This window comes from Ananas comosus, linkage group 21 (genome assembly GCF_001540865.1).
Source record: "Ananas comosus cultivar F153 linkage group 21, ASM154086v1, whole genome shotgun sequence".
In the NCBI taxonomy this organism is placed as follows: domain Eukaryota; kingdom Viridiplantae; phylum Streptophyta; class Magnoliopsida; order Poales; family Bromeliaceae; genus Ananas; species Ananas comosus.
The window spans coordinates 9320511-9338327 of NC_033641.1; the positions used below are offsets into that span (position 1 = coordinate 9320511).

General features: G+C 33.9%; 1 protein-coding gene across 1 annotated transcript; it reads left to right on the top strand.

Annotated features, from left to right (window-relative positions):
• LOC109726181 (alcohol dehydrogenase 3) lies at positions 8911 to 13267 on the top strand. Its single transcript, XM_020255639.1, has 10 exons — positions 8911 to 9069; positions 10780 to 10916; positions 11069 to 11115; positions 11259 to 11584; positions 11776 to 11858; positions 11974 to 12049; positions 12166 to 12227; positions 12300 to 12395; positions 12502 to 12663; positions 13060 to 13267. The coding sequence occupies exons 1-10, from the start codon at positions 9033 to 9035 to the stop codon at positions 13174 to 13176; spliced, it is 1143 nt and encodes a 380-aa protein (XP_020111228.1). The 5' UTR covers positions 8911 to 9032; the 3' UTR covers positions 13177 to 13267.

Sequence of the window (17817 nt, forward strand, 5' to 3'; positions counted from 1 at the left end):
GCCCCTTTGTGGTTTTATTTTTATCTTTTTGGTAGCTTTTTCGTTAATATTTCATTAAATTATATACAAAAAACTTCAGATACCCATCTAGATTTATCAAATATTCACTTTAGTATTTTTTAATTTTTAACTTTATCACTGATTTAAGAAAAAAAAAATAATAAAATTGATAATAAAAAGAAAAAAACGAAACCACAGGGGGGCAAAATTGATACATTTTAAACCACAGGGGAGCAAAGGTTGAAACTACGAAACCACAGGAGGGTTTTTTAAAGTTTTCCCTAAATTCTAAGGGTGCGTTTGGTTCGAGTTATCCTGGCAGGATTACAGGCAATCCTATCAGGATAACTGTGTTTGGTTAATCCGCTATGTAATCTAGTCGTTAATGTGGTATTACAAATCGAGTAGGATTACATCGAAAAAATTAACGGGAGGGGGGTCGTGTATCTTGTATTACTGAAATCCGTTAATACTACATATTATGTAAAATGATAATTGTACCCTCCAACAATCCCAAATCTAATTAGCAGCATTATTTTCATCTCTCTCGCCTCCCCCCCTCTCTCTCGCACGTCGCTTTCTCTCGCTCTCTCTCTCTCGCACGTCTATCTGTCTCTCTCTCTCTCTCTCTATCTCTATCTCTTTCTCTTTCTCGCACTAACATCTATCGTCTTCCCAGGTAATCATCACGATCTCCTACCCTCCATTCGTCATTTTCGCAAAATATAATATTTAAATGACCACAACAAGGGCATTTTTAGAAAAAACTATACTTTTATGTCAGGATTACTAAATTTTATAAACTGAACCAAACGTATTAATGCTATAAACACTGTAATCTAGTATTACATTACTGCATTAAACCAAACGCGCTAATGCAGCATCAGTAGTAATCTCACGCTGAAATCCAAGATACCTGGATATGTCGAGATACTTTGTAATATTACATAACTTGAACCAAACGGGCCCTAATAATAATGCTTTTGTACAGAAAAAGTCAACCACATGAGGTGCTTTTAGATAAACTCAGCCAACAATACCCTACCCCACTTTTCGAAATTCAGTATATGTTTGCATTGCTCGATCGACTAATGGGTGTGAACAAAAAGCACGTCCCTTCACTAAAATGGGTTGGAACGTCTGTATGTCTAATCTATGCCATCTCCGCACTTGGCTACCCAGCGTTTACGGTGGGCACGATAACTGGTACACCAGAGGCCCATCAAGCGAATCACTTTTTCGAGAAATACGAGACATCTAAGCCGTACAAATAAAAAGATCTATATATTCATTGATAAGAAGATATCGTTCGATTCTTTTTCTATTGATTCTTTTTCGATCGGAGGTGTAATTTTGTTTATAAAATACCATCTAAGAAGTGCTTTTAGAAGAAGCGCAGCAATCACTCTTGAATACGATTTCGATGCTTCAAACCAAGCGGTTGTAGTAGCTCATCGTGTGCACAACAATTCTTGCAAGCGATGCGAGATGGTCGTAGCCGAAAGGCGAAGTAAAAGTGAAGTAAGACAGACACCTCTGCTCGTTTTATTTAATTAAAATAGTCGTCTAGTCTCTGCCATGCACGTACGCAAGGATGTTAAGTGTACCGATTTTTATTATTAGATCGAGCAACCTGAAATTTGGGTAACCACACGAAAGTGAGATGTATGGCTTCGATGGAACCTTCACAATTTTACTCAAAAGATTGAGGTGTAAAACCATACCGAGTTTATCCGAACTGTATATAGACTAATTTGAATCAGCTATCTAAACTTTCAAAATTTTGATTTAACTATCCAACCTTTCAATGTATTTGATTTGATTTGAGTCAGTCAACAAAACTTTGAGTTTAAAATTTAAGCAAATTACTTACTTTAATAAATTTATAGTTGCAAAAGTTATATAAACTATATTAATTAAATTGTAAAGATAAATGACACATTCAAAATTTGAAGTCAAATAAACTAAATTAAAAGATTGGATAGTAAAATTAAAATTTTGAAAAACTGAGTAGCCAAATCAAAATTGTCAATTTAATTCAGATAAATTTTATACGTTTTTACCTAAGCGAAGGTTTGAAAGGTACACTTAACTATCCACTTCATAAAAACCACTTCCCGATCGCAGAATCTCATTTTTATTCGTTTCATTACTATTCGTGAAACTAATCTAGAATTACGATGCGATCAGATAGAGATCTAATTCAACGTCAGATGCACGTACAGTTGGAATAGCGCGTTCATAAATAGTTTGTTAATGTTCACCTCACTTGAGTTTTACTTAATTTTATTCGAATTAATTTGGTGGGAAAACGATTCGGAGTTATCTTAACAATATGAATGCATACATATATATGTATTGATCCATCACTAAGTCAGATGCTTATCTATATTATTATAGAATTAATTAGTACATGGTCAAAAGAATGTTCATAATAGAAACTGCACTACGTAAGTAGTGCAAAAATACTATCTATATGTGTATACACTTAATTTTTATGTATGAGGACGTATATGACTCGGTCTTTAGGGATATGGTTGAACACATGGTCTACGAAAACTTAGATAATACGCACATGGTTGCGTGTACGTACGTACATCCAATAATATAACTGCTATATACGGTTATATTATACGCATGGAATCACAGCTTAATTAAAGTGGAAATATATAGAGACCCCCTCAACTATAGCAGAATCTGAAACAGCCCCCCAAAACTTTTTTTTTAAAATTTTTGGGTTGCATTGAAACTCACTCAACTTCTATTTTTTTATTGAGTTTTTATACTTACTTGGGGTAAAAATTTTATCCGATGTTATTAACCGTTAGTTAATCTAATTTAATTTATTATGTAAAAATTTTGATAAAATCGCTAAAGAACGTGATAACATTTCTAAATTTGTCCACTAAAATCACTTAGAAGTTGAAGAGTCTCAATAATATTAATAAAAAATAGTTAAGGGGGTTAGTTCATAAAGTCCTATAGGTCCGGGGGTCTCTACACATTTATTTTTCCCTAATTAAGGCATGATGTGTGTTTTATATATATATATATATATATATATATATATATATATATATATATATATTTGAGCTGGAATACTATCCTTAGCAAACGGGCTCCGTTGCCACCCATTTGTTTTCGATGATGGAACCTCCAAATCAACGATCGGCACCGTTGAACATGATCTATACCACTTGAAGTATCTAGAAATCAAATTTCATACTTTTTCGATATTGTTTTCTTATCCATCGAGTGGACACAAAAATGAACGGCTGAAAATAAATATTCTTTAAAAAATGATGATAGGAGTCTTGTAGTCAAGATCAAGAGTATAGATCTTGTTTTAAATAGTTTAAAGAATTTTCTAACAAAAATTCAATTGATTTGGATATCTTTACGCCGTTAAACGAGAAAACGCCTCATATCGACCATTAAAATTACAAATTTTGAAACCCTTTGATCATTAGGCAAATGATGTCGAAAAGATTTGAAATTTGATTTCTAAACACTTCAAGTGGTATAGATCATGTTCAACGGTGCCGATCGTCGATTTGGAGGCTCTATCATCGAAAACAAATGGGTGGCAACGGAGCCCGTTTGCTATCGATAGTATTCTAGCCCAACTCATGGGTGGCAACGGAGCCCGTTTGCTATCGATAGTATTCTAGCCAAACTCTATATATATAATGATCTTGTGTGTGTGTGTGTGTGTGTATATATATATATATATATATATATATATATATATATATATATATATATATATATATATATATATATTGTTGAGTTGGAATGCTATAAATACCAAAGAGGCTTCGTTTCCACATACTTATTTTTAATGATGGAGCCTCCAAATCGACAATCGGCACTGTTAAATATGATTTATATCACTTGAAGAATTTAGAAACTAAATATTATATTTTTTCGATATTATTTTCTTTTCCATCATGTAGTACTTGGTCACAAAAATGAATGGCTGAAATTGGACATCCTTTAAAAAATAATGATAAGAGTCTTGTAATCAAGATAAAGAGTATAGATCTTATTCTAAATAGTTTATAGAATTTTCTAACTAAAATTTAATTGATTTCGATATCCTTACGCCACTAAACGAGAAAATGTCTTATATTAATCATTGAAATTATAAATATTGAAACCTTTGATCATTAGGCTAATAATGTCGAACAAATTTAAAAATTTGTTTCTAGATACCTCAAGTGGTGTAGATCATATTCAACAGTGTCGATCATAAATTTGGAAGCTCGATATTTGAAAATAAATAGATGGCAACAGAGCCTATTTACTACTAATAACGTTCCAACTAAACTCTCTCTCTCTCACACACACACACACTCTCTCTCTCTATATATACACCAACTAAAAGATGTTAATTATAACCAAGTTACTTGAGAGAGATTTATTTTGATTAATTTACACCAAATTGTTAATTAGTAAATATTTTTCTTATTTGTTTATTTATAAGAGCAAACCCATAATACTAAGTCGAGTCATACACAAGTAGCCAACTAATTAATTATTATTGACATCGTCATCCTAATTATGTGTTCAAATTGTCCCAAGCAATATCCAAAACCCTAACCCCCTCATGCACTAATGGATCCATCACACAAATTAAGCCCACACATAAATTGGGAACTTAGGATGCAAATGGATCTGGGTTGGTGGAGATCCTAACCCAATCCACCCCGAATAGAGCAGTAAGTAGGAGCCAAACATATTAAAAAAACAACTCACCCTGAATCCGCACCAATCCGCTCAGAAATGTGCAAAAAATTTTCTTTCGTCAGACTTGCCCTGAATGGAGCAGTAAGTAGTTGATGCTAATTATTTATCCCTAAAGTTCGAGTTGTTAGAAATACGCAATCAATTCATTTAAAGTATATAGATACAGAACTCACTGATTTTAATTGTGATTCGGCCCAATCCACCTCAAGTCATTTCTAGCTAGCGTAACTCGTCACAACCCAGCCTCACACTACAGGACAGTATATGCTAGCCCCTTTAAGCCAACATGAAGAAAAATAGGATAAAATCCAACCGACACCAAATCCGGCCCGGCTTGCCAAACTTGGGATCCGCCCCGTTTGCATTCCTAGACACAAAGCTCTATAAATACCAACTTTGTATACTCCTCTTTAATACCTCATGCACTCTTCATACAAAGTAAAGCTATCCAATAATTAACATTAGTGATCCAAACTCTGTATTTCTCTTGCCCTAATACACATATCACAATGCCTTATAACCGCATCCAAAGCTTCAACTACTACTCACCACCACCACCACCACCTCCACCACCTCCTCCTCCTTCTCCTCCTTCTCCACCACCTCCTCCTCCTTCTCCTCCTTCTCCGCCGCCGCCGCCGCCGCCGCCGCCAACATCACCACCACCATCGCCACCCGTGGTCGTCATCGTGTGCGTCTCGATCGGCGGGCTCTTCTTCCTCGCGTTCCTCGCGGGCGCGCTCTTCTGCTTCAGGAAGAGGCTGAGGAAGGGGGTGGCGGAGGAGGCGGAGGCGGTCGCGGTGGTCGAGCATGTCCGCATCCACGAGGAGATCGTTCCGGGCCCCTGCGGTGAGCCGGAAGTCGTGGCGGTGTCCGTCGACGAAGATATCGAAGTCGTGGAGATTGTCGAGAAGAGCGACGCCGTCGTCGAGGGCGAGTACTCCGGCCTCGCATTCGGTCGGAAGCCGCCGGAAACTTCTGGTGGCTCCCCTATTCATAAAGGATAACTTTGCATGCAATATATACATTTATACATAAGCTAGGGTTTCGCATGCATGCATGCATATAATATATGCTCAAAAAAATGTTTGGAAAATTAAATAAGTAAGGAGATCCCTCAATTATAGTCCATTTTCAAATGTAGCCTCAATTGAATTACACATTTTGTTGAAATTAAGAGCTTTGTTAGGAATCAGCTAGCAATTTTATCAACAAAAACCGGATAATTAATGTTACGAAATTTACCATAATAAACTTAATTAACAACAAATTAAATAATTAAAAGTTGGAGAGGCTATTTCAAAGTGGCCGGCCTATAATTGAGAGGGTCTCCATGCATTTTTACCTAAAAGTTTCGTTGAAATGGTGCAAATTTAAATTAATTAGTCGTGTGTTCAAAAAATGAATCAAGTGTTGTTAATTAATTAAGGTTTGGACGTGTTTAATTTTGTTGCTTGTTTAATTGTTTGTATCGATTCTTTTAGAATGTATGTATACTTTATGTTCGAATGGGATAATTAAGTTAATTAAGTTGTTTCTCCCTCATAATTTTTTGGCTTTATAGTGATGTAAACTTATTTCTTGTTTTCCTTTTCATGTTATTATTTTTTTTAAAATAGCATAGAGTTGTTTTTATCTCGCATTTTTTGCCCACAGAGCTAAATTTTGCTACTCGAGCTCCCACCCCGATTCATTACGAATGGGACGGTAAGTGAGAACAAAAAATATAATAAAAATATAACCAGCTCTGAACCTGTCCCGATCTATCAATAAAATAGAGCGGAAGATGGGAGACCCTTCTTTTTTTTCAGTCCACCCTGATCCGCTAAAAAATTCACTCCCTTTCTGATTCGTCCTGAATAAAACGATAAGTGAGGATAAAAAAATAGAATAAAAATTAATCTGTTTGAATCTGCCTGGGTCATCACAATCTAATAAGTGTCCAAATTTGTGCTCTAAACATATTAAGATTTTGGTAATCAAATAAATTATTTTACATTTCATATGACTCAATATGCTTTACATAAAAATTATTTATTACTCGGGCCGGGCCACATTCGGCCCCAATGGTGGCAAAGAGAACCCAATTCTTGTCGTTTATTGGGCCGGCCAATTGATCCGATTGTCCGAACCGACCGGTTCTATATTGGGACATGTTTGAGATTGCTGAGAGATTCTGTTACGTACAGTGAAATAGTATAATAAGAAAATATTATATTTGTTTCGATACGTAATATCACGTTCCGTATATCCTAATGAATATATATTTTCATCGAAAAACATAAAAGTATATTCCTATATGTTTTTCGTCCCAACTTTAGTTTTTGTATTCTCGTTAGATCGGACTCAGTACCAAATGAGCCCTAAGAGACTCGGCTCGAACCTTTTCGATGCCAACCCATTATTGTGAAGGTCCGACCCAGTCGAAAATTCTTCAATGGGCTTAATTTGGGCCCAGTTAATAAAAAAAATAAAAATGCTACATTTCTACATTCTAAACTTTGGAGAAATAAATAATAATATGGAGCAGGTGAACACTCCAATTAAGAGTTGACACAATTAGACCATTAAATTATGTTACATTGATGCATGGTTTTATTTTTTTTTTTTATCCTATTCCTAAGTTGTTTTGTACTAAATAATTTTATATAGTAATCATAAGAGACTTGCAACTAATTAATAATGGAATTAGTAACCTAGTCCGTATACTTACGTATGCACTCTACACTTTTTAATGTTGTTAAGTGTTAGTTTTGTCTCAATCTAATAGCTTGTTGATTTTTTTTTTTTAATAGAAAAAACTTAAAAAATAATTTTAAACTTTAGAGAAAAGGATTATAATTTTTGAATAGACATAAAAATGACCTGTGACGAGCGAATTGAGACTTCTTAACGAGGCATCATTGGTAGTGAGCTTCCCACTAAAGTTTTTTTTTGGGAAAAACTTCAAATACCCCCTGTGGTTTCCTAGTTTCTAACTTTAGTACCTTGTGGTTTAAAGTGTATCAAGTTAATACTCTGTGATTTCACACTTTCTCACTTTAGTGCCCTGTGGTTTAAAGTGTATCAAGTTAGTACTCTGTGGTTTTATTTTTTTATTTTTATTATCTATTTTTGGGGTATTTTTTTCGTTAAATTAGTGATAAAGTTAAAACTCAAGAGTACTAAAATGAATATTCGATACACTTAGGTAGGGTATCTGAAGTTTTTTTGTATATAATTTAACGAAATATTAAACCACAGGGTACTAAATTGAGAAAATGCGAAATCACAGGGTACTAACTTGTACACTTTAAACCAGAGGGTACTAAAGTTAGAAAGTACGAAACCACATGGTACTAGCTTGATACACTTTAAGCCACAGAGTATTAGAGTGAGAAAGTGCGAAACCACGGGGGTATTTGAAGTTTTCCTTTTTTTTTTTTTTTTTTTTTTTGTCCCAACTATGCAGTAGATTCAAAGACTCTAAATAAGAATTTTTTTACTTTAAGTTTTAGATACTTTTACTTTTATTCATTTTAATCCATGTAGGACAAGGTAACAGCTCATTATCATATTAATAGTAATAATAATAATAAATAATCTTCTAGATCATTATTATTAGCCCTTAATACACTTTTTATATGGTTCAACCCATGGCCCATGGGGATTCAAAATATATATAAGTGGTTCTACCAATGGGAATTCAAATCCAGCATGCTATACAAACCAGGTGGCCATTGATTCCTGGTTTTGGCTTCTGGGAAAAGCTGTTTCAAATTGAATATTTAGGCTTAGTTTGGTATTGAGATCTATTTGACGCTGTTAGATAAAATGGAGTTAGGAAAAAAATATATAGGGATATACTTCTGCATTCTCCGATTAGACCGTAGAAAATATATTATAACTGATTCATCACAATATACGGAATACAATATTACGTACGGAAATAAACAATATATTTTTCTATCGTACTTTTTTATCATCGCACGTAACACAACCTCGCCGTAATCTCAAACAAAGCCTGACTATAACTAATCTTACCCCACAACCAATACAAAAAATGGAAACAGGGAATAAACTTAACACAACCCTGGTTTCAAAAAGAGCCGCAGTATGGGAATAAAGAAAAAAAAAAGTTGACCAAAACAAAGACTCTCTCTCTCTCTCTCTCTCTCTCTCTCTCTCTCTTTTGGGGTGTATAAATTGATGTGTCAATCACTTGACATTCCACAACTTGGAAAAGCACTTTTAAGGAGAAGTGATTTGGTTTGAGAGAAACATTGAAGAGAGGAGGAGAGAAGATGGCAAGCACAGCTGGGAAAGTGATAAAATGCAGAGGTTAGTAATCCCTCATGATTCAATCATATCCCCCATTTCCTCAATTAGATTTGTTAAGATCATTAGATTTGTTAAAAAAAGTTCTATGTGGATTTTTCCTCTTCTTAATTGTTTAGAGAGTAAAGTAACTTTTCCATATGTTTCTTTTCTTTTTTTATGGCAATGGTTGGTTATTTTGGGTTTTTAAAGTGTATCAAGTGTCCTGTGATTTTATTTTTATTTTTATTTTTTTTTGTTAGCTTTTGTATTAATATTTTGTTAAATTATATACAAAAAATTTCAGATATCTCAGATTTATCAAATATTCACTTTAATACCCTTTAGTCTTAACTTTGTCACTGATTTAATGAAAAAAATTAGTAGAATCGATAATAAAAATATAAAAATAAAACAACATGTCACTAAATTGATACATTTTAAACCACAGATTACTAAAGTGAGAGCGTATGAAACCACCGAGATGGTATTTGAAGTTTTTCTTAAAATTAGTAGAATCGATAATAAAAAGATAAAAATGAAACAACATGTCACTAAATTGATACATTTTAAGCTACAGTGTACTAAAGTGAGAGCGTATGAAACCACCGAGATGGTATTTGAAGTTTTTTCTTTTTAAATGTTATCTGTACATTCAAAAGTAGGGTATAATTTTTTCTTTTTTTTTTTGGATCTTTAGTATTAAAGAAGTATAGCATTTCTCAGTGCCTTCCATATTGTTCTTATTGAATGCTATGGGTTGTGAATAATGTAATGAATATTAGATTATAGAAAACAATCGTTGATCTTCACAAGGTTAAGTTGTCAGAGAACTGTGTTTTTAATATTTATATTCAACATTTTTTCTCGCGTCTGGACTAGAAATTTTTTGATAAACTCAAAATATGAATTTGAAATAAATGATAGAAAATTAAATGAGACTAGTGGTCCGACGGGACTTAAATAAATGCGGAGACACTAAGATGTTTGGTTTCTCAGAAAATCGTGGAAAACTATATATTTTTTTTCCCTGAAAAACACCTTTTCCATAGTTTTTCTTTTGCAGATAAAAATTCCGAAAACCAAAAACTCTATCATTCCATAAAATATGGAAAGAAAATTTTTTTCTAAGAAAACTACTTTTTCTTAGGAAGCAAACGGATGCAAAATACTTCTTTTTTCAGCCCGAAAACTATTTTCTGAGATAATTTCCGAAGAACCAAACACCCCCTAATAAGTGACTAGAATCCATTTTGAAATAGGTATCTGAACTTCAAAAGTTTTGATTTCGCTATCCAATGATTTGATTAGGATTTACTGGTGCTTGTATTTGATACAGCACCTGATGGAAAGTTACTGAACCAAAATTACTCTAAAAGAGTTAAGTCACAAGTTTTAATGTTCAGATACTGATTTCAAAACGTGCTATGCGATTATCCGAATGAGAGAAGCTGATATACTGATCTTGTAACATGGAGGATTCATTTTTCCTTTGCTTTTTGCGGATTAAATGTCAATGCATGTAAATTACTTCAAAAGAGTAAACATTTGAGATCAAAAGTTTTAATGTTCAGATACTCATTTCAAAACGCGCTATAGAGATCGCGCGATGTTCATGCGATTATTCGAATGAGAGGAGCTGATATACTGATCTTGTAACATGGAGTATTCATTTTTCCTTTGCTTTTTGCGGATTAAATGTCAATGCATGTAATATCTGCTTCGTCGATACAGCTGCGGTTGCGTGGGAGGCGGGGAAGCCGTTGGTGATCGAGGAAGTCGAGGTGGCGCCTCCTCAGGCGATGGAGGTTCGGCTGAAGATCCTCTACACTTCCCTTTGCCACACCGATGTCTACTTCTGGGAAGCTAAGGTATATATATATATTCATATTGCGAAAGTCCATAACTAGTTCTGTTTTTCTTGTGCAGCAGTGAAACCATTTCGCTGAAAATGCGCACAATTTTTATGTTCTTCTGAATCAGCTCAATGACTGACATGTCAGAAATTACCACAATCTTGCAGGGGCAGACTCCTGTTTTTCCTCGGATTTTCGGCCATGAAGCCGGAGGGTATGCCATCGAATTCGACACATCATGTTTAATTGTTTGTAATGTTTAGTTTGATATAATCTTAATGCATAATTCTAGTTATCTACTGTGTAAAATCTTTCTTCTTTTTCTTCTTTTTTTCTTTTTGTTCGGCGTCTTCTCAGCGTTGTAGAGAGTGTAGGCGAGGGCGTGACCGATCTAGCACCGGGAGACCACGTCCTCCCTGTGTTCACCGGCGAGTGCAAGGAATGCGCTCACTGCAGGTCCGAGGAGAGCAACATGTGCGACCTTCTGCGGATCAACACCGACAGGGGAGTGATGATCAGCGATGGCAAGACGAGGTTTTCGATCAACGGAAAGCCGATATATCACTTCGTCGGGACCTCCACGTTCAGCGAGTACACTGTCGTCCATGTCGGATGCGTGGCCCAGATCAATCCTCTGGCACCGCTCGATAAAGTCTGCGTTCTGAGCTGCGGCATTTCAACAGGTAAGGATGTGTTTCGTAACTTGATACTTAACATGGTAAGGACTAACACTGTGGTTGTGCCAGAAAAACTAATAGTGAATCAAACGGCAGAAACAAATTTGAACGTATCAGAACTTGAACAGAAAATCCCTTCAATGTATTGTGCTCAAAACTTTTTGTTATTCAACTAAATCACTTTGATGTTTCTTTAGGTCTCGGTGCGACTCTTAATGTTGCCAAACCACGAAAGGGTTCGACGGTGGCGATTTTCGGTTTGGGAGCTGTGGGTCTTTCGGTGAGTCTCTTTCGGCGTTACCCGTGCTTAAACTTATAGTTCTTAAAAAGCAAGATTGATTCAATTAACGAAGTGATTTCGATTACCAATTAGTAATTGCAAAACATGCTTTTAGGCTGCCGAGGGAGCGAGGCTTGCAGGTGCATCGAGGATTATCGGCGTCGATTTGAACTCAAGGCGATTCGAAGAAGGTAAAAAAAAAAAAAAAAAAAAAAAAAAAAAAAAAAAAAAAAAAAAAAAAACATAAAAACCAACCTCATAAAATTCCGATTTAGCGAGGTTACATTCTGTTTCATTCATTTTGCAGCTAAGAAGTTCGGCGTCACCGATTTCGTGAATCCTAGCGAATACAACAAACCAGTTCAAGAGGTTTGTTTCTACTGAAACATACCAAAATGATGCATGATATTTCATGTTTATGACTCTAATATGTTATGCCAGGTTCTTGCTGAGATGACAAACGGCGGAGTCGATCGCAGCGTGGAGTGCACCGGCAATATAAATGCCATGATATCAGCATTCGAATGCGTGCACGATGTACGAACACTAAATCGCTAAAATTCTATTGATTCAGGCGCGAATTTATGCTGAAATATCAACCAGTGTTCTTGTTATCATTATTACTTTCATTTCTCTTTGTCAGGGCTGGGGTGTAGCAGTTTTAGTCGGGGTGCCGCACAAAGACGCGGTATTTAAGACCCCCCCTGTGAACTTCCTCAATGAGAAAACACTGAAGGGCACCTTCTTTGGCAACTACAAACCGCGCTCCGATCTCCCTTCAGTTGTAGAGAAGTACATGAATAAGGTAAATCGGCATTCAATTTGTTTGACCTCACAGTTTAAGCTAATTACTTATTTTAATGAATTTATAGTTGCCGCGTGAATTACATGAAGTATATTAACTAATCCTGTAAAGATAAACGATATTGATTGACTCAAATCAAACAAATTGAAAGATTGGATTTAAGTTTATGTAAGTTTTGTACGTTTTTACCTATTCTTGTTTCAGTAACTTTATTTTTGTTCTGTTGAGAAATATTCTATCGACAAAACCGTTGCAGATTTTGGAAAACCAGAACCAAATTGTAAACCAAATGAACACTACTAAAGAGTTTACAAAGTAGTCCTAAGTTTGGTTCTGGAGAACTTCAGTGGAAGTGATTGTGGAAATATCGACTAAACGGTGCGTTGAATGGCGCAGGAGCTTGAACTGGAGAAGTTCATCACGCACACCGTGTCGTTCTCGGAGATCAACAAGGCGTTCGAGTACATGCTCACCGGGGAAGGCCTTCGATGCATCATCCGCATGGCGGATTAAAACAGTCGAAGTGATCAGCATTTGCGCATGTATCGACTCAAAAGAGGCCCTTTTCTGATGCTTTCAATAAAATGGCCAAGTGTTTTTGGTATCAGTTGAACTCAGTAGCAGTCACTCTTTTGTGCTTCTTAACTCATCTCTTATGTATGTAAAAAGAAAAAGAAAAATGTGGTCCTTTGTTTGTAATTAGCTCACAAGTAAACACTAAATTTGTGCTTTCGCGATGTTTCTTTTGTTGGTAATCAATGAATGAAGTTCGATTTGGATTGCGATTTTGTTATCTAGGGTTTTTGTTTTCGTGCTACACTTTGCTATTGATGTTCCTGGTCAAAACCACCATGGTTAAGAAGTAGTTAGGGTTTGACAAATTATGCAACAATCAAGGATTTCATAAGTACACTTATTAAGGCAAATTTTAATATGCATGATACATGCTATATATGTCCTCATTAGTTCACATTATTGCATCTAACAAAAGGAATATATAGTTGGTTAATCTGCAGAGTACTAGTACTAGTTTTGTAATCTAGAATTGTTACAAAATCAAAACTAAAACTTTGATTAATTAATTAGCGTGTAATTGAGTTCAAAGAGTTAAATCAATATGATGAAAATGTACAGAATTTTCTTAAACTATGGACAAAAATATTCTGATTTACTAACCAATCTTTCAATTTGTTTGATTTGAGTCACTCAGTAGCGTATCGGGTTTAAAATTTGTGGTCCTCTTTTGATGGAGGTCTAAACCGCATTAAAAGGGGAGAAGTACAAGGATAGAAAAAAGAGGGATACACGAAAAACTAATCTTTTGACAAAGACAAAAATATTATTAATTAACTCTCAAAACTCTGATTACATTAGCTAAAATGTCAGATCTGTATTTAGAGGCGATACCTAAATTCTACTAGATGAAGTATATTTCTAAATCTAATCAGATTAGAAATAATCAAATAACGTGACTCAAAATAGAAAAAAGTACATACCTTTTTGAAAATAACCTAAAGATACAAAACGGAGGCCGAAATAATTGAATTTGGATTCCAAACATCGGCCAAAATGGCATTGGCTATTTGACGCGTAGATCTTGAAAAGTATTTTTCGAATTGGGATTGTGCCCTGAAATAAGATACTCAAGCGAAAAATTATAATCGTTTAAAGATATCTTGCACCAATTGTAAAAATTACCGAATTTAATAAAATTTTCGACTTAGCTTGTTTATGTCACTTTTTTTCAGAAACTCAAACGCTAAATTGGTCGCATCACCCTCTCCAGCTAAATGTACTAACAAGTTATTATGTATCTTTAGCAACAGAAATAAATTTAGGCACTAGAACACTCTTACCCCCAAAACCATGAGCATGTACTCCTATTAATTAATGGCTGCTAATAAAGAGGCTTTGAATTTTTGGCATCTCTCTTTCTTTCGAGGATTAATTGCATACAACTCTTTTTAAACATATCGAATTGCAGATATATTCTTACAAAATTCGACTTTTTATTTTTATTCCTATAAAAGTCCTAACATTTTCAAATATACCTTTACTGTTAGAATCCATTAGAAAAATATAGTTAACCGTAACTAAAATATTTAACCTGAATAGTAAATGAGTTAAATTGACCTTTTTACCCTCTTATATTATTGGATAAAATATTTTTTTCAGGGAACATTTCCGCATAATTCTTTTGAAGGGATATTTTTGTAAGGATCACAAAAATGTCAATTCATTTATCTGCTGTTAAAAAATAAATAGTATTCTAATGATAACAAATCAAAGGATGGACTTTTGCAAGGAGAAAAATAAAGTTAAACTTTGTAAGAATATATTTGCTATTTGATATGTTTACAAAGAGTTATATTCAAATAACACTTCTTACAAGTTTCTCTATCTCATGTTAGCAAATGTGGCACAAAATTTGCGATTAACAGCGTAAATGCTTTAGGTGCCTTACAAGGTCTCCTTAAATACTGCTGATAGTGATTGATAATCTTATATATTATCTGAAAGTGTCGAATACCAAAGTGTAGAAATACTGATGTTAAGTAACTTGACTTCTCACAATTCGATTTTGTCCAAATCTCATTTGGTGCAATCAAGTTTTCTCGAAACAGTTTCATCGTATTCTCATATAATTGCACTGGATTCGTGCTTGTTGCAAACTACTAATTGAATTTAATTTACAATGATAACAAATTAAGGAGAAAACAGAGTTGTTAGAAGGTCTATTCATCTAAGTATATTAAAACACAAACTTGGAGAATGTCAAATTGGTGTGCTTTTCCCTTTAGAAATAGCATTTGACCTGCAATTGATTAGGCTTAGTCGACCACTATTTCCACCCAAGGCTATAATTCTCACATATATATATATATATATATATATATATATATATAGAGAGAGAGAGAGAGAGAGAGAGACGACGAGGAGGAGAGAGGTTCAGGATTACACTTATAATGGGGTTTCTGTGCTATAGTTGTTTCGTGTAAATATTCCAATTGACGTCCGCTTTGTTAACATGATTTCGCCATTGAAGGTATTTAGAAACTAAATTATATATTTTTATATTATATATATTATATATTATATAGTTATATATAATATATATATTATAGTTGGACTGTGGCTATTGTAGACCTACCTATGTTGCTCAGTTTTTTAGTTTGGATCAACTTCTTTCATTTTTTTACATTTTGGTTAATACTATATTCAGTGGGGGACTATTCACCATTAGGGGACCACTCACTCTAACCGTAATTATCATATGCACCTAATATTTTATCAAGGGGTTAAACTTGATAGGCAAAGGAGGTTTTAATTTTAATAGTATTCCAGATATTTTCTTTATATTATTATATATATTATAATTATATCATATATTATAGTAATATTATTATATATATGTTATTATTTGCTACTGATTAAAAGTCCCAACGATTTTTGAATGACAGTAGATTTGTTTAAGCTTGATAACTTGAAGATTCAATGTAAATTTTGATAGAAAATTTTTTTTCATTATTTAGAATAAGATTAGTAGCTCTGATCTAAAATTTAAATTTTTTATCATTATTTTTTATGATATTTTTATTTTCAGCTATTTATTTTCAGAATATTTGTTTTAAAAGTAAATGACATTAAAAAATCATAAAAATTAATTTTCAGATACTTCTATTAGTGTAGATCATGTTAACAAAACATATCATCGATTCAAATATCCCATCATCGAAAACAGTATACCCTTCATGTTACTGATAGTAGTAGTAGTGTGTGTGTATAAAGAGAGAGAGAGAGAGAGAGAGAGAGAGAGAGAGAGAGAGTGTGTGTGTTGGGGTGGAATACTATTAATAGTATTTGGCCTCTTTTGCTATCAAGTTTTTAATCCTTGGATGAAAAATTGTAGGGTTAAAATGATATTAGTTCCTTAGGCTTAAATGGTCCCCGTAGGATTGAATGGTCTATATTGTGTTATAATATTTAACCAATAGTTAGAAATGATCAAAAAAATTTATCTNATATATATATATATATATATATATATATATATATGAAATAGTCTGGAATATTATCAATAGCAGAAAGCTATTAGTGCTATTAATTTTTTAGCCCTTGGATTAAGAAATGTGCGGTTAGGATGATGTGGGCCCCTTAGGGTTGAGTGGGTGGTTGGTTGAATAGTATAATTTAACGGATAAAAATAATCAAGGAGTTAAATCTAACGGTGGAAAACTCGATAGCACCAAGCCCCTGGTGCTATTGATAATATCCCAGCCGGACTCTATACATAGTAGAGCTACTATGCTATCGGAAGCATCTGATGCTTCCGACTTTTTGACTCTTAAATTAACCCCTTTGATCATTTCTAACATTTCGATTAATATTATTACCGAATAATGACCACTTAATCCTGAGGACCACTTAATTCTAGGGGATACCGCAATCATCCCAACCGTAAAATTCTTAATTCAAGAATTAAAAAATCGGAAGCCAGATCCTTTATGGTTCTTATATCTCGGGTGCTTAACTTTTTGGTCTTTGGATAAAAAATTATACTGGTGAAATGATTGTGATACTCCTTAGAATTGAGTGGTCCCTCGGGTTCAGTGATCCCTATAGGATAATAATATTAATCGAAAGATTAGAAATGATTAAAGGGGTTAATATAAGGGCCAAAAAAGTTGAAAACATCAAGTCCTCTGTGCTTCTGATACCATAGTAACTCCACCATACATTTCCCTCCCTAAACTCACCTAAGGATCCTTAAGTTCAAATTTTATTAATTGAATCACCTTAGATACATTTTTGGGAAAATTGTATATATGAATGGTCCTTCCTACTATTTCCTTACACTATTTCCATGTGATACAGTTTCAGTTTCAAAATTTTAGTTCATAATTAAACTCTTACATATATATTACACTTAACTTATATTGAGTCTAAAATATAAAAATTTATTATCAAGAGGCTCAAACTTTTAGATATAAAGGTTGTTTTACATTATTTCATAAAATTGGAGATTCTGAGTTTGAATTTCTCCATACTTCTAGTTTCATTTAATTTAATTTTATCTTATTAACAAAAATCTACACCTAAAATATATATTACTTTTTGAAAATAATAAATTTTTAAAATGAGACTGATTAATTT

Bases quoted from the DNA above. Each gene is read 5' to 3' on its own strand.
- LOC109726181 (XM_020255639.1), top strand. From the start codon at position 9,033: ATGGCAAGCACAGCTGGGAAAGTGATAAAATGCAGAG. The intron at 11,116-11,258 runs GTATGCCATCGA...GCGTCTTCTCAG, and splicing joins TTCGGCCATGAAGCCGGAGG to CGTTGTAGAGAGTGTAGGCG. The intron at 12,228-12,299 runs GTTTGTTTCTAC...ATGTTATGCCAG, and splicing joins ACAACAAACCAGTTCAAGAG to GTTCTTGCTGAGATGACAAA.